Source organism: Fragaria vesca, linkage group LG6 (genome assembly GCF_000184155.1).
Source record: "Fragaria vesca subsp. vesca linkage group LG6, FraVesHawaii_1.0, whole genome shotgun sequence".
Classification (NCBI taxonomy): Eukaryota; Viridiplantae; Streptophyta; class Magnoliopsida; order Rosales; family Rosaceae; genus Fragaria; species Fragaria vesca.
Window position 1 is genome coordinate 24,429,942 of NC_020496.1, and position 18,045 is coordinate 24,447,986.

At 40.4% G+C, this 18,045-nt stretch overlaps 3 protein-coding genes across 3 annotated transcripts; 1 reads left to right on the forward strand and 2 right to left on the reverse strand.

Moving 5' to 3' along the window:
• Window positions 1–1,286: 1,286 nt before the first annotated feature.
• On the forward strand, window positions 1,287–3,003 carry LOC101308994 (UPF0481 protein At3g47200-like). Its single transcript, XM_004305699.1, has 2 exons — window positions 1,287–1,860; window positions 2,015–3,003. The coding sequence occupies exons 1-2, from the start codon at window positions 1,287–1,289 to the stop codon at window positions 3,001–3,003; spliced, it is 1,563 nt and encodes a 520-aa protein (XP_004305747.1).
• A 5,373-nt stretch (window positions 3,004–8,376) lies between these two features.
• LOC101298338 (probable disease resistance protein RF9-like) lies at window positions 8,377–10,998 on the reverse strand. The gene is made up of 2 exons (XM_004303641.1): window positions 9,326–10,998; window positions 8,377–8,729 (listed from the first exon to the last, which is right to left on the reverse strand). The coding sequence occupies exon 1, from the start codon at window positions 10,964–10,966 to the stop codon at window positions 9,338–9,340; it is 1,629 nt and encodes a 542-aa protein (XP_004303689.1). The 5' UTR covers window positions 10,967–10,998; the 3' UTR covers window positions 8,377–8,729; window positions 9,326–9,337.
• Window positions 10,999–13,986: 2,988 nt separating this feature from the next.
• LOC101298623 lies at window positions 13,987–17,718 on the reverse strand. Its single transcript, XM_004303642.1, has 3 exons — window positions 17,211–17,718; window positions 16,290–16,426; window positions 13,987–16,177 (listed from the first exon to the last, which is right to left on the reverse strand). Exons 2-3 carry the CDS (start codon window positions 16,300–16,302, stop codon window positions 14,079–14,081), a joined length of 2,112 nt encoding a protein of 703 aa, XP_004303690.1. The 5' UTR covers window positions 16,303–16,426; window positions 17,211–17,718; the 3' UTR covers window positions 13,987–14,078.
• Between the last annotated feature and the right edge of the window lie 327 nt (window positions 17,719–18,045).

Consider the following 18,045-nt stretch of genomic DNA (forward strand, 5'->3'; position numbering starts at 1 on the left):
CCAACAAAGCATTCTCATGGATTAATACCAGTAGGGGAAGTTATGGTAGCATGAATGGTAGCAGCAATATTAGCATTAACAATGGCATCAGTAGCCTTAATATTGATAGCAATAGCATCTTTGCTTCGATTGGGAAGAAGGGGAATAGGGGATGATGATGGCACATTACTGATGGGATGATGATGATAATATGAGAATGGCCAATTATGTGCCATCACTTTCTCTCTCTTACACCCAAACCACCTCTCTCCGTACTCTCCCTCCACCCAAACCCAACCCACTCCAAGACCTCAACCGCCTCTGCAGTTCCGGCAACCTCTCCGTCGCCCTCACCCTCCTCCAAAGCAATGCGCCCCCACCTCCCAGCACCTCAAAGACGCCATTGGCGCCCTCCCCTAGGCCTGCGGCCACCACAGCGTCGACATCGAAACCGGCGGCAAACTCCACCGCATCGTCTTCCAATCCACCTAGTTCACTCAAGAATTCGTCCTCAACACCCGCATCATCACCATATTCTCCATGTGCAAATCTCCTTCCGATTCGCACCAATTAACTTTTGGAACGGACGATGAAGTTGAGCAGAAGTTGAGAGGAAGAAGAAGAAAAGGCTGGAGGGAGAAGAAAAGGCTGAGTTTATTTTTCCTTTAGCAAAAAGCCAAATTTAATAAACTTAACAGAGTTGGACTTGGTAAAGTGTTGTGAGTGGAATTCCATGTGGCGAAATTTTATTGATGGCACATAATTGGCACATAGAAAATTGGGTACAGGTGATGTCTTTCCGCATGGAGGACTAATTTTTGATGAGATTCGATTGTTGAAGAATGAATTTGAAGCGGCACAATGGAAGAAAATCCCTACAAGCAGCAATAAAGTGGCGCACCAGTTGGCTAAAGAAGCAGTGAAGTTTGATGGTGCAATTAATCACTTTTGTTGTTTTGCCATTTTAGCATTTCTTTTCTGTTTCTCTTTGGGCCTCTTTTTTTTTTTCTTTTCTCAGAATGTTAATGTGGGTTCATCGTGTAAAAAAGGAAGAGGTTGCGTTTATTAGAGAGTCAGAGATGGATGAAATAGTGGAAAATAATCTAATAATCTAGTAATTATGAAGATTCCCGGTTGGTCCGCCAGCTGCTTAACACTAATAAAGAAAGACTTCAAGTAAGCCAAGAGTGGACTTCATTAGTTTTATACAACCTGCAGTTGTTCACCTGTTACTTAGATCGATTAAACATAGAGTGCCATTAGTTTCTGGGATTATAGTAAATAAGTTTCTTCAATCCCTCATTGGAATGGGGAAGGGGAACCATATATTTGCAAGCAGATGGTTTATCTTGCAAAAGATTACTAGCACTTGCAAAAGGAGATTTCATGAAAGTTTGTCCTGTACTACTCTTCCCACATTTGATGCAAAAATCTTAGCAAGAGGTTTCCATGAAGTTTGTGGTGGCGGAACATCATTGACAGAAGAGCTGGAGGACATTCTTGATCCTGAAGATCAAGGGTGGGAGACTAGTACCAACTCTATGACCTGCATTTACAGGGTTCCTAGCACCATGCGTCAGGTGAACAGGAAGGCGTTTGATCCAAGCATTGTGTCGATTGGTCCGTACAATTACGGCGTTGAAAGCCTGCAAGAAATGGAGAAGCTAAAGCACACATACTTTCGGCGCCTCTTTCAACCAAACTACCACGATCAGTTGGATGATGAAGTAGCAGTCTTGCAGAAGAAAAAGGCGGTAAATGATGCGAAGAAGGCAATGGAGGAATTGGAGGTGGTGGATAGGAGCTGCTACTCGGAACAATCCAAGCTTAATAGCAAGGAGTTTGTAAAGATGATGTTGATTGATGGTTGCTTCATCATAGGTTTGTTGAGGGACTCATTGCAGTCCGACTTTGAGCACACACCCTCCATCATTCAAAGGTGGATGCTTCCAACTCTTGCGCCGAGACTTGATCAAGCTTGAAAATTAGCTTCCCCTCTTTGTATTGCGCAAGTTATTTCAGCTGACCCAAGCAGGCACCACTTGTCATGAGAAACCAATTACAGGTTGGGAATTAGAAGCACTAGCCCTTCGCTTCTTTAAGCCGCTGCTTCGAGGATATGATGATGTTCTGACCATATCACCGCACCATTATGCACCAAAACATTGTCAAAGTAGCAGCATCAAGCACTTTCTTGATCTTTTCCACTATAGAATCAGTCCGGACTGCTCCACCCGTTCAGTAGTACAAGTGCCGCGGAGAGGGAAGCGTACCAAGCAGATTCTATCAATACAAGAGCTCAAGGAGGCAGGAGTCAAGCTAAAGTTCACAACAAACCGCACTTGCAAGGCACTAGACATCACTTTCGGCCGCGGCTCTTGGGGTTGGGGGAAGGTGCTCATAATCCCTCGTATACACATTGCTGATCACAGAGGCACATTGTTCCGGAACATGTTTGCATTCGAAAAATGTGACCCCAACTGCCACCAAGATGTCACATCCTATTTGTTTTTCCTCGACAGCCTCATCAACTCGGCTGAGGATGTAGGGATTCTGCACTACTATGGAGTCCTGCACCACTCTCTAGGCAGCAACAGAGAGGTGGCGAAACTCGTCAACAACCTTTGCAAAGAGGTTAGTCCGGATGTTTCCAAGTCCTACTTGTACAAGGTGGTTAGAGATGTCAATGAGTACTATGGATCCAAGTACGGAAAAATAAGAGGCTTCTTGGTACACCACCATTTTAGTAGCTGGTTGGTGGGCATCTCAACTCTTGCAGCATGCTTAGCTCTTTACCTAGCACTCGTTCAGACCGGTTCCTCTGTCGCCAGTGCCAGAGAAAGGTTGCATGAACACACCACATTTAAAGACTTCCTGAAAGAGGCTTTGCTTTATGGTCATATATCCAAGTGGGGATTGGGAAATGCTCGGAACCTCCAACAGAAGGCCGTGGTCAGTGGCAGTACTGAGAACATGAATCTTCCTCGTATTGACATGCAGTACTGTATATACTACTTGATTTAGGAATCGAATTTTATCAAGGTAATAGCTTCTTCACATCATCACTATGAGGGATGCAGCTAGCTCCTGGCTTTAATAAATCTAAACTCGATTTTGTTTCGTGTGTTTAATGCCTTTTTCTTTTTCTTGTTTCTCATCCAATTTTATTTTGTTACTCTATCATTATTGGCAGGATGTGATAGAAACTTTTCAAAATCGCTATTATACAGTCTTCTACCCAATGTATTTGGTCTCTTCCATAATCTATATGATAAAAGTTCCATGGCATGTGACTCTGTGAGGAAGTAATAAATGCATCAATCCTAACAACCCTCGAGCTTCTAGATAGAGATGAAAAGTGGAGATAATATTCGCACACCATTCCATACATTGATCTATATTTTTGTGGAAAAAAAAGAGATTGTATTGCTTAAACAATTACTAGAAGGTACGTTACATATTATATGCAATCATCCACCTGGTATGTTGAGGAGAGGTTACAATCACCATGATCGGTATTTTCATTGTTTTACAAATAAATCTGTAGCAAAAAAGTAAAAATTTTATTACTTAATTCCTTGAAAAAGTAAATTACTTGTTTATGACCTCAATTGGTGTACAAGAAATATCCATTTAGGACCCGTCGCTGGGGCGACTAGGGTTTAGACTTTAGAGATAGTTGTTTGCATCCTTGCTTGGCCTAAATATGTTTGATTTTATTAAACATAAACTCATGGAAACTATCCAGAGTCTAACATAATAAGAAATAACGAGAGCAATTGAGTAACATTTTTTTTTAAAATAAAGGATGAAAAACTATATTAAGTAAATCTGAAGAGTACGTACATGGAGTGTTATGAGGTGGTGATTTCGATGTCTGAATCACAAGGAAGCTCTGTTGGTATTAGTGACTGGTGAAAGAGGTTGGTGTCGATCTTCCTGATATTCTGTTTTGCACGACGGGAGGGCCTCGATGGGGAAAAGTGGATGGCGGTGCTGCAAAAAACATTGAAAGAAAGAAATAAACCTAACAAGATGGGGGAAAGTAGTCCATTCAAGGACATCCGATAAAATTAGACGATACAGAGAAGATTAGAAAAGTGCTAGACAAGTTCACAACAGACATTACACCGTTACACGTCGGCCACTAGACATCACTTTCGGCCGCGGCCGTTGTGGTTGGGGGAAAGTGCTCACAATCGCTTGTATACACACATTGCTGATCACAAAGCCATATTGTTTCAAAACATGGTTGCATTCAACAAATGTGACCCAACTGCAACCAAGATGTTACATCCTATATTCTCTTAAAAAAAGAAGTTAAATCCTATTTGTTTTTCCTCGACAGCCTCATCAACTCGGCTAAGGATGTAGGTCTTCTGCACTACTATGGAGTCCTGCATCACTCTCTAGGCAGCAACAGAGAGGTGGCGAAACTCGTCAACAACCTTTACAAAGAGGTTAGTCCGGATGTTTCCAAGTCATACTTGTACAAGGTGGTTAGAGATGTCAATGAGTACTAGAGTTCAAAGTATGGAAAAATAAGAGGCTTCTTGACACCACCATTTTAGTAGCTAGTTGGTGGGCATCTCAACTCTTGCAGCATGCTTAGCTCTTTACCTAGCACGTTCAGACCGGTTGCGCTGTCGCCACTTCTAGAGAAAAGTTGCTTGAACACACCACATTTGGAGACTTTCTGAAAGATTCTTTGCTTTATCCTCATATATTTAGGTGGGGATCATTCGGGAAAGCTCAGGACCTCCAAGAAAAGTTGCATAAAAACATCATATTTGGAGCTTCTCTGAAAGAGTCTTTGCTTTCGCATCATATATCTAGATGGGGATCATTCGGAAATGTATCAAGCAGCCTTAGACAACATTTTGAGGCCATGGTCAGTGCCAGTACTTAGAATAAGGCCCTTGATCATGATCATGGTGACACGAAGAACTGTCAACAGGCGATGGTCAGTTGCAGTACTGCGTATACCACTTGACATAGGCATCGATTTTTAACAAGTTAGCTTCAACACATCAGTACGACGGATGTAGCTGGCTTTCATTCTTTCTTTCTCGTCCAATTTTATGTTGTTACTTTATTTTCTGCAAAATGAATATTGAATTTGCCTTTACATAAAGAATAGCTGTTGACCTTCATCGATCCCATCGGATCAGATGATGGAGATGCTCTAATTATATAAGGCCTTGTTTGATAATTTTGCAGGATGTAATACAGACGTTTACGAGAATCGATCTTGTTGAACAGTAATAAAATTGAGCAGCTGCTCTACTCAATATATTTGTTTTTCCATTTGATCAAAGTTCCATGGCAGACTCATGAGGTAAACCTCAAGTGAGGTGTGGATGTAATAATCTATCGATCATGACTAAAAAGTAAAAACCTTAGAGCTTCTAGAAAGGCAACGAAAATTATAAGACTTAGAGTTGGCAAGTCAATCACAGAGAGAGTGCATAACAAGCTGATAGAAAATGGCAAATATACATTTGTTTAGTTTGAACTCATTAGTGAACATTTTTTTTTAAGGGTTTAGAAACCCAGCCTACCTGGAAGGCGAAGTCATATGCTCATTATTCATATTATTTTGATAAAATTTGGGATCCAGTTTTGCTGGTTAACTAATGGTCATAGATGATCATCCAATCATCTCTCTCTCTCTTTCTCTTTTTTGATTGGATGGTCATCCATGACCATCACTTTTGCTGGTTGGCAAAACTGAATCCTAAAATTTGCTGCAACGAGGGGGGGGGTCGTAATACGCGTACCTCAAGCAAGCATATATAGGTGCGTTACAATGATCCTCATAGCTAAAGGACATCCCGTAGGCATTCATGAACCTAAACATAGATTTATAACAGGATCTAAACTAGCAAAGTGTGACAATCTATGATGGACACAATTTTTTTTTTTTGGACAATCTATGATGGACACAATTTGCTTCAAATTCTTAGAAAATTGGGGAATTTACAATCCATATTTTATCACAATTTTCTTTTTTGAATATGGTTGATTTTATAAAGCATCAACTCATGGTAACAACCCCAAGTCTAACAGAATAAGAAATACCTAGAGTAACATTAGCCAAAAAATGAAAAGAACAAAACGCATGTGATTTGTAAAATATAGAGTATGAATTTCACTCCCATAATTTTGTTCCTGTAGAACTTACTCTTCATCCCGTTGAACAACAACGGCTATAATTTAAGGAACTGAAATTTACACTCTTTATTTTCATTTTTAATAACTTTTATTTTATCGGTAAAAACTTGTGTAATATCTTTCTATAAACAAGTTACATGTTAATCAAAAAAGAAGAAGAAAAAAAAAACCAAGAGGATGAATTGTAAAAGGAAAAATTGTCCAAACAGTATCTCACATTTTAGAGAAGCAATGTTTTAGTATCCCACATTTCAAAAACTTCAAAACAGTATCCCACGTTCTTATCTCGACTGAATAATGATATTTGGAATAGTTAACTCCGTTAAAAAAACTGACGAAAGTTATTTTTATTCTGAAAATAACTAATTTACCCTTGTGTTTTTATTTTGAATTAAATTTAGTTTACCCCACTGTGGTTTAGAGGTGAATTCATGTTAGTCCTTAAACTTTCAATTTCATCATATTACCCCATAAGCTCTTGTTTTTCTGTCTGCCGTCTCCTATTACTCATGCTTCGTCTAATTGGGACGTTGAAATTTAATGTCTTGTGATGACGTTTTTGGGGGTTGAGAAGCTAAATTATCAGAAAAACAAGAGCTCAGGGGTAATCTGATGACATTAAAAGTTTAAGGACTAACATGAAGTCACCTTTAAACCACAATAAGGTAAACTGAATTTAATTATTTTATTTTTTCTAATAATAAAAGCAATTTTTTTTCTCTTTATTCCTCGACCCTTCCTTTCCTTGCCTCAGATGAGTCGGATCCTTTGCTCTCCCTTTTCTCCGTTTTTCTGTTTTTTTCCTTTCCTCTCATTCTCGACCCAATCATCTAATCTTTCTCTCATTATTAAATCAAAAGAAAAAGAGAATCTTTCTATGAAGAAAATGGCATAAACATGCCCAAATCAACATATGCCTTGGATTCAAATATGATTGTGCATCAACACAAAATGCTATTATGCATTGAGTCTTAATTAGTTATATTCAAGCCACTAGATTTCTGCTTCGGAGTCCTTTGCAAACACCATAAACTGATACCCATCAAGTTGTGGAACCCAGATGAACCGGAATGAAAACGGATGCGTCGAACCAATTCACACTAAGAGAGAGCCTCCACCACCGTGACGATCTTTAGCTTCATTGGCATAACTAGGCAATACCCATAGCACTTCTCCAACAACATAACAACATTGATAGAAAACTCAGATCTGAAAGATTGTGGTGATGGTTTTTTTTGGGTTTGTCGATGGTGACCTGGACAAAGATTGTGCACGATCATGACGATCGGATCGGCGGTGGTTGCCGGCCACTCCGGGTTTGGGACAAAGATTGTGCTTCTGTTTCAAACTTTGCTAGATTTGGATTATGGTTTACGGTTGGCAACGGTGGAAGGGCTATTGACTGAGCTTGGGCTCCCCAGGCGGCACCGCGGCAGCGGACTCAGATAGCGAAAGCGGCGATAATTGATTATGGCCGATGACGATCCAGCCTTTGGAGGGCACCCTAAGTACATTAAGTTCAAAGGGGGAAATGAAAATGTTGTTCTTCAACACTACTCGATTCAATCCATGTTTTATCTGGAGAGGAGGAAAAACATAGAGGGAGAGAAAATGAATAATGTTTATGAAAAAAAAACAAATTAGAAATTGACGAAAATAATCTTTAAAATATTCAACCGTCATTCTTCCGTCGGGATAAGAACATGAGATACCGTTTTGAAGTTTTTAAAAGGTGAGATATCAAAATTTTATTTCTCTAAAAGATAAGACACTGTTTAAACAATTTTTCCAGTAAAATAAAAAGTGTGGATTTCACTCCCATGTATCCATCTCTAACTATTTTGGGCCGTAAAAAGGGCTATAAAAAGTTTCGTCTCCGTCTTTTCATATAATCCAATTGGAGTGGCCATAGCTAGACGAAATCATTTCCGTCTCTTCATATAATCGTATGATTCATATCCTCCTCTCCCATTTCTGTTTGTATGTTCTTCTCCTTGTGTTGTCCTTCTTACTATGATGTTTCTGGTTGGGTAAATTTCTTATTCAAGAAAAGGGAGAAATGCAGTTTATGCAGCTAACCTGTTTGCTAAAATGCCCGAGAGAGACGTTGCTGGAGCTTCTGGTAAACATTTGCAGCGATACTCGTACACAACAATACATGACAGGTTGCTGGACCTGCTGAAGAGGTTAGTCATTCGAAAGAACATAATTCTTTTCCTGGAATATGTTCTGATATTGCATTAGAGTGAGCTCATTTGTCATAGCTCGATGCATACATCTTGTTTCACAATTACATATTTGAAGTTTTACTTTTTACAGCGCTATCAAATTCGAAACTGAACTGATCCTTAGATCGGTAACATAAAACATTTGAGTTACTAGTAGTGACATGATTCCAATTAACTTCATAAAACTTAGCAATGTCGATACTCAATTCAACAAATCACACAACCGTCCTTCAGATGCAATGTTAATGACAAACCCAGTTTTAGTTTGAAGGAACATTAGACTATCACCATAAGGTTGCAAAACATGGCTGTTCCTTTATCTCCTGTGCCTCAACTCCATCTTGTTACCTAGAATCACAATAACAAGTTCAGGTTTAACCAGTAGTTGGAGGAAGTATAAAGGAAGCAAGTCTTATAACAGAATGCATTGGGATGCAATACTGACAATACACAACGATCATCTCAAAATCTTATGTATTCTATAAACGAGTAGCTTCCTAGAGTGACAAAAGTTCGCCTCTATATATTAAAGCCAAGGCATAAGTCACCTACGAGCAATGTACATTGATGTACTGCAACTATATAAGTGAGAGACATTGAATGCACACTCTAATCCACCATCCCTCGTTTAGAGCTAAACTCCAACATACCATGATCATAAAAACACAGCAAACATACAAAACTACTTCATACCTAGTAAAGCTTTAGAGACTGAGCAACATACGAAGGCTATAGGCCACATACTATCTCTAACATTTAATTCACTAATTCTTTGGGCTTTCTGACTTTCCTCCAATGTCTTAATTGATACACGAGGATAAAGGGGTACGAAGAGAAATAATTAATGTCAGGGTAAGTCTTAATCTTATTTTCACCAATTCTTCTAGGATATAATAATGAAGCTACAGAAAATAGATAAACGACTAAAGATGTATAATTCTTACATGAATGGAAGCCTATGATTTATCAGTCGAGTCCTCCCAGTTAACTGCAATGACTGTAGGGGAATGGACAAGGTCATCCCATAGTTGCCCCTTAGTTTTTGCAATGGTTGCAGCGAATTGTTTTGGCATATTAGTCAATTTAAATTCAGTGAGGGTCTTCAAGTGCTTCAACCCACCTGGGACATTCAATTTCTTGCAGGATCTAATCTCCAACTCCCTCAGATTTTGCATTGCATTGTCCTCCACAACCCAGTCTTCTAGTTGTTCGAGCTTCCACAACTTTAAGACCACGAGCTTAGGAAAGCCTAACATGGAGCAAGTCATCTCTCTACCTGTATAAGAATTGGAGTAAAAACAGACCACTTTCAGGTTGGGGAGCTTCTCCAACTTTGGCATTGGATCATGTGAGAGAGAAGTGGCTGACAATGTAAGATCAGTGAGGCTTTCGGGGAATGTATCTATGATGGGGTTGGAAGGGCCTAGCTTTCCAAACAAATTTAGAGTGACAAGATTCTCAAGGTCTGACAAAGGCATGTCTATTAGATCATTGGGTTCACCCATTTCACCAATTGATCTCATTCGTAAAGATTGCAGGTGCTTCAGCTTTACAATCCCATCTGCTAATCCTTTTTGCTCTGATAGATCTAATTGGAATGCCAGTCCCAATTTTCTGAGATTGATCAGCTTGTCCAGCCCTTCTTTCAAAGGACTATCCTTGTCAACAAATATGCCCCACAATGTCTGAAGATTTTTCAGGGACCTTCCAGGTTGTTGATGGACAAATTTACTCCCGTGACTCTGGTTCAAGTATAAATGTCGAAGTTTCTGCAGCTTCCATATCGAACCAGGCAGACTGTGGACATATGTATGCTTCACATCCAATGTTTGGAGGTTGTGCAAATTGCCAATAGATGCTGGGAGTGATTCAAGATAAGTCCACCTCAAACCCAGATATCTCAACTTGCTCAACTTTCCAATGGTGTTGGGAAGTTCTGGTCTAAATACACGTTCAAGATCAAGAACTTGAAGCTGAAAGAAAAAACCACCTGCAAGGCCCTTGCGAAGAAAAGTACCTATTTCTTCTCCAGGTTTATTTCCTTCTCGAGTATCAAAGGATAGAATGGAGAGGATATGTCTGTAACTGTCTTGAAAACTTGAGCTCAGCTCACCATGAATATGACTGAAGGTTGGATCATTTTTGTTCAACTGATCCGTGACTCTCTCTGCTCTCATATCTTCCGGCGTTAGTTGTTGTAGAGCATACGGCAAGCTACATGTCTTGACTTCTCCATTCTGCTTTTTCTCAATCACCTGAATCATGCACCGGTCAATCAACTCTGACAGATATTTGTAAGCAACCTCTTCAAAAGTTTCTGTGTTATGTTTGGTTACTTCAACCAAATCTTCTGCAATCCAGAGAGCAATTAGTCTCCTTGCCGGGATTTTGAAGTCCTTTGGGAAGAGCTTAAAGTAAGACAGACACTTCAACAGATGAGGTGGCAAGTTGATGGTGAAGTTTTCTAACAATGGTCTGTCATTCTGTGTGATGAAGTTTTCTAACAATGGTCTGTCATTCTGTGTGATGAACCGAAGCACGCTTTCTAACTCCTCAGCGGTGCTCACCTGTTCTTTCCCTGACATTAGGTATCCGATATGTAAAATGGATTTTGGTAAACCCCCACATTTACCTAAAATTTCTTTTGCTAGCATTTTTTCTGTTGGTCGTATGTGCACAATCTGATTAAACAACTTCAAGCTCTCTTCTCTGGTTCGCAGCCGAAGTTGGTGGGGAGGACTGCTGACTTGTGAGTTAGCCAAAATGTTGATGCGTGAGGTGAGTAGAATTCTGCTTCCAGGAGGTGAAATTATTGGCAATTTTGATTTCAGAATATTCCACCTTTCCATTGACAACATATTATCTACAACTAAAAGGTACTTATTCTCTTTCAAGATATCATGCACCTTTTGGATCAAGGATGCATTTTGATTCGCTTGCCTGTCAAATTTAAGAGAGTTCAAGACCTGGTTTGCTACATCTTCCAGAAATGCATTTTCATCAGAGTACACATAACTTGCATAAACCCAGGCACGGCAAGGAAAATGATCCACAACAACTCCATGGCCATATATTTTCTTCGCAAGTGTTGTCTTACCTATGCCCCCTATCCCCACAATAGAAACAACAGGGTCACGATGGCTGTTGCTTGTCAGTTGTGAAACCACTGCACATATATCTTCATCCAAACCAACCACCGAGTCCAACTCTTCCCGTAATTCAATGCCATATGCATTCATGCATCTCACAAAAAGATTGATAATTTGATTGATGCGGTCAATCTCACGAGAAAGCTTTATCCCAGCTCTTGTCTTGAATAGATGGTTCCTCCATACACTGTCTGAACTCTTCATAAAGGTCTCTACGGATTTTTCTGCACTTTGAGCAATTATTGTCGATTGCTCCAACCAAGCAATTCTGGAATTATATCTGCCTTCAACTATTCCAGCATCACCTACAAGTGCATACATATTTTCCAATTGATTGCATAGTGATGTGACTTCATATAGTACTTCACCTAATACATCCGACTCCTGATTGAGGTAGAACCTCATCCTGTTTACCACAAATGAGATGAATGTGTCATCTGAGGTCTGATATGAGGATTGATACACGAGCTTTGATGAATCTCTTCTTATAAATTTGAAGCCATATCCATCCTTCCTCTCCAAAAGTTCTGCAAACCGAGCATCGATGCACTTTATGTCTCTCCTGAGCTTCTTTGTTGCCTTCCAGTTGCTCATAACTGATAACCACTGAGTTCGGTATACTGGTCTCTGTAAGAAGTTGTCAATGACAGGATGCGCTTCATTCACAATCTCTTCCACTTCCTCCACCCAGGCCTCTTCAATTTCACTTTCAAATCGAATTCCTTCTATATCTTTCAGGAAAGGATGCAGTAGCAGCAGTTGTAGATTTATTGAATGCATTTGCTCTCCAGTTTTGTCACGCATCAAACCCGGATTTTGAGCTTTCAGTCGGTTTATCTTCTCAACTAGAACTGAAGTCGAAGCTGCGGCAGTGGCAACTCTACCTCTGGATCTCACCCATCTTTGTTGATCGTCTCCATGCAGATCTAGAGGTCTGTCCAGCAAACGTAGGAAATTGGACCTTGATCTCTCCAGTGATTTGCACATGTTAATCCCCTGTACCGTTTTAATGCTATCACTTACATCCTGCTTAATCCGCTTAGTCTGAATGAAAAGCTCTTCTATCTGTTGGAACTTCTCACTGACCATACCAAAAGTTATTCTGTTGGTGCGGATATGGGAGTTTCTTCTGACCCTTTGCTCCTCAAAGTTTGCAACTAAAGCTCTTGCTCTTAGAACCACGGATTTGGCTTCGTCCAACCATTCTGCCTCAGTTATATCCAGACCTTTTACAGGTCCTCCACTTCGGTATGTGTTGAAACCCCAGACCTTATGTGCTTTTGCTGCCATAACATTGCTAAAGTACATAACTCTGTCTGCATCTGTTGAAATAGCGTTCAGTAGCCTCGACTCTCTTCGAATCCACTTGATGTCTTCCTCTAAGAACATAAATGGTGCGTGATTGATATAGAAGTAGAGGAAGAGTGGGGTAAGAGCGAGACAGAGGAGCCCTTGACACAGTGAGATTTGATTTGCATAACGGCAAACAAGGTAGAGAGCAAATAATAAGAAAAAATGAGCATTATGTAGAATGGAATCAATGAATGCCGAGGAATTAGTTGCTCTCTCCTTGTGGTATGCAGAACTGACCATGATCAGAACTTTATCAAAATAGGCCGAACCTGGATGTACTCTGTTGTTCAAGTTCAAATCCATCACCATGGCAGGTTCAAATGGTTGATCACCTCCTATTTCAGCATCGTTCCCTTCCATAGTTGTCTCAGCAGCTTTGAATATACAGAAGACAGATTGGACAAAGGTACAGGACAATCAATCCTAGTGTATGTGGAAAGAACTCATGGAGTCGTGTGTTTGTTTGGTCTTTTTTTCTTTACTGTGAAATAACTTAGGTTCCTGGACGATTGAAAATCTTTGAAGATTGAGTTTGCAGGGAGGTCAATCATCAACAATGTGAATGCTGCTTCGCCCACTGTGCCATGTGCTGTGGACTCCACCGTAAAGAGACAACGTGAATGCTGTTGGCTTCGCTCACTGTGCCATGTGCTGTGGACTCCACTGTAAAGAGTGTAAGCAGTTATCAGTTGACCATTATATTCAATAGGATAATCCACCTAACTTTTATAATTTTATATAATACTAGTCAATAGAAAATTAGGTGCTACTCCTTTGTTTATGAATTATGAGAATTGAGCATCACATTGATTCATGACACAAAAGCCTTTGGGGAAATCATGAGTCATGACATCGCAGTTCTGGGAAAAAACTGTGAGAAGTTTTTTTAATTTTCTTATCAAGTGGCATCACCGCCAAAACAATAGAATAATTTGGTTCGAGGCAGAGGAAGTGGAGCAGCTACGGTGGTGGTGGTTGTGAAGGTGCAGACTGTGGAGGGTGTTGAATAAGGATGAGCATAGGGAGTCTAAGAAAACTCTCTTTCAATCTCCCTCTTAGGAATTCTAAACTCTGTGAACACCTACAAACTAATATACATGCGTAGAGATAATACCACACACCAAGCTATTTTTATTTCTTACACAGGATTTCAAAAGTTCAATGCAAGTAGTACTAGTTAGTATAGCATAGTTGTTTACTCCACAACCAATTTTGCCCTAACATGGCCCTCAGAAATTTGGAACTGTTCAGTTAAACCAAGATGTGCCATAAGAAGCCAGACATGAGTAAGAAGTTCTCCTCCTCGCCTGAGCTGCTGAGCATGATCACCCCATCGACACTGATTGGCCGCGTAAGAGAGCATTTCCACCCAAACTTGACTCATCAACTCCCACTTCTGATTATACCAATTTTCCTCTGTTTTAAGTGACTGCAAAGCTTTAGCAAGCCGGCATGCATCAAACAGAACCGACTTGCTTCTGTCTCCCTTCACTTTGGATGGAAGGATGTCTGTACACACGTTATAAAGCTTTGTGCAAGCTTCCTTTGTCTCTGATTTCATTATCTTTTTTTCTTTGAAAAATTCTTCAGCCTCAGCACAAGTGTCCCTAAACCTTATCAATCCAATCCCGTTGGGTAGCATGAAGGGGCACATCACTAGAAGATACAACATGTAGTTGGATAACAGCTTGCTGGCTTCACAGTTTGTGTTACTATCAGGGTTTAAGTTTCTGTTTAGATCAAAATGATAACAGATATCTGTTGCAATATGCCAGAGAAGGATGCTTTGGTCAAACTCAACTTCATCAATGCTCCAGCCAAGTTTGTCAAGACAACCTTCGTTTTCAAGCACCCAGTCACCTCTTCGAGCACACAATTGTTTGCAAGCCACGAAATTGGAAGCACTTCTTGATTTCTGTTGTAGCTGCTCAAATATCATATTCTTCAACTCTTTGGAAACACCCTTCAAGTCTCTGTACCTGTACCTCTCTAACAACCGATTCAGGAAGAAATCCTTCTTGAGAAAAGTACAATTTGCTGGCCTAGCTTTAAGACAAAATGTTATTAGATTGTATTGTGCTATTGTATTAGACCAGCTCTTGTTCTTAACCAATGGGATTGACGAAACGAGTCTGTACAAGAGACTCACTGCCACATTGTGGTGCCTACTGAGCCATAGCCTTGTCCAGTCTGAGGAAAGCAGTAGGACTACAGAATACATTTCTAGGATGATAGCTCCTCCCAACAATATATAGGTGATTATTACATCCACTCCCTTGAATGCTTGCTTCTTTTCAAGAAGGAAGGCTACAAATACAACAACTGTTAAAATGAGAGTGATGCAGCGAAGAATTCTACCAAGACCAGAGTAAACCAGGACTGCTTTAGTATAAAACACATCATATAAGAAACCCAGCTCAAACTCAATAACTTCAAAAGCTTCCTCAGAGCTTCTAGTTTGGAAGAAGGATTGGCTATTTACTATGTCATGGAAGCTGAGTATGAGATCAGCACATAGCCGTTTAAAAGTTTCTGAGAACTTGTAGGCTCTGCTTAAACTTGAAGCATTTTGATTACTGTCGATGGCTGCAGCAGGATCCAAGTGATTACCAACTAGGGGAGCTTCAACGAATGTCCCTAGTTCAACCCTGAAGCCCTCAGATCTCTTTGAACTGTATTCTTCCATGTATCTAGCATAATTGGGACCTGGGTCAGGATCCTGGAGCATAGAATCTCTAAAATGCTCACTGCTCGCAGATCTTAGAACCCAAGTCCTCTCCCCAAACTTTATAACACCAACTATGAAGATTGGTATTGCCAAAAAATTCAACATTTTACTAGACCATGCTCTGAGGAAGACATAAACAGCTACAGACACCTGGACAACTAGCCCAAGCAAGTGCCTCAGCCACAACTCATTGTCTTCTAATGAGTAAGCAGTAATAGTATCTGGGCCACCAAGATGCAACAGAAGAAAGGGTGCCCAAAATGCTGTTATTATAAAGCTGTTTGGGTGTTGAGAATCACCTTCAGGGTCTTCTTCGCTGTTGCAGAGTATGCCAAGTGAAACCGATGCAACTGAGTCCGCCGACAAGTAAGCGAGCCACAAAACAATTCTGAGTTTGTTACTGGTTGAATGTTTTCTCCAGTTGCCAATCAGAATGAGGACTACTTGGAGGCAAAGGCTGATTAGTACCATAACCCGGAGCTCCCACTCATTCCAGACTATCGTCAATCTTTTTGGGAAGAGTTGCATTGCCTTCCTCTTGTTTGCGAAGATCAAGCTGCTGACAACTGGAAAGAAAACTTACAAGACATCAGAAGCTGTCTATGAAAAGTATGTTCTTCATTTTCACATTTTAACACAAGAAAGAAAAAAAAGAAACACATGAATTTGTGATCTTACTTGTAACTGACATGACTTCTTCCTTGGAATGCAGAAATGTAGCTAGAGGGTTGTGCTTGTTTAATTTTCAAGCATTCCTTCCATGGTGATGAGTGGAAGCTCTCTCAGAGTCCATGACTTGTGTTGTGCCAACAGACCTGGTTGGTAATGTACACTTTAGAACAAAAACCTTCATCCTATACTCTATTTTAAAATCTTAACCGTATGTCTAACCGTACGAGTGATCCTATTGTTATCAACTTTTGCCTTTGATTAGCACCCTGGTAGTTAACATGCACCTACAGGTCCCAAGTGTTAAGTGAGCTGCTTCATTCAACACACCTACAGTAGTAGAAGCAGCAAATCTGGACTACTCTTACGGACAAGATTTCTACTGCATTTATGTAGTTGCATTGTATGACTTATAGTCTTTATCTTTCATACATAGCTCTACTATTGTATTCCCCTTTCATACCTAGCTATAGGTTAATCTGTATTAGTATAAATATCCTCCAATTTGGAGAAGAATATATCTTGGAATTATACCATACCTATTCTTGACATGGTATCAGAGCGTTCTGCTCTTGAGACCGATACCCATATCTAGAATTCTAGATTTACCCATACCAATCCCATATTCCGCTGCCAAAATACCAAGAGAAGAACTTTATTTCTTCACCTTACCCAGTACCCAGATCACACCAAACTCTAGGTTGAAGATCAAGCACGAGTTCATACCCATACCCAGATCATATCTAATTGTGATTGCCCATTACCCCCAAATTTTTTGCTCAAAGATTGAGCAAAACTCTTACCCAGAAATTACCAAGAACAATTTTTTGTTCGACAATACCCAATACCTAAGAACAACCCGTTTCTGTTCTTAAATACCCATTACGGCATTACCATATCAAGAACAGTTTTGTTCTTCAGTAACCTTACCTGATTAGTTTGGAATTTCATTGTCTTCTGAAATTTCAGATTTGTCTCTAAGCAGGAAGTGGCGACGAACTCAGCTCCGAAGATCGATTCAGACCGTAGTCCATCACCGGAGTACCGCCGCGCAGTCGCCGACGAGAATCACCGTCCGGCGCCGTCGAGCCTCAGATCAGATCGCAGCTGCTCTAACCTCCATACTGCCTCGGCGTCGCTCATCAGAAGGCAGCTCCATCAATCTCAGCCGGATTCCCGCCTTCAAAACGCCGCACCGTCACCACAGACCGCCGCGACCGCACTCGACGAACCTCGGTCAGCCAGATCGAGTAGTTGGAGTCCTCAACCTCGTTTTGTTCAGAGAGCACAATCTTTGTATTCAGAAGATTCGGGCTCACCCATTTACCCAGGGCCAAGTCTAATTTGGGCCCGCAACTGTTGTGTCAAGGTTTGTTTTAATACCAAGGCCCAATCATTGTTTATTCAAGAAGGTGGTCAAAATTATTATTTTTTGAAAGGGTGTAAATTAGATTAGAAATTTAATCCTTGTACCATCAAGGTTACTCGTTCAACCCAACTAGGCTCATCCAATTAATGCGATGGCCAAAGGCAACGATCGAATAAGAGAAAGGTTGAAAGCAAGCATTGCTCCACCGAAATCTTAACCCTCCTTACCTGGTCATATTAAAAGGAGTTACCGAAAAAGTTGCGCGGTAGGCACAATCAAGGATCACATTTCTCTTCTCTTTACTTGGAAAGTAAATTCTGCAACATGGCTCTCGATGAAGTACTGACCAGTTTATCCCAGACATCGGGGGGTAATCTGATGAAATTGAAAATTTAG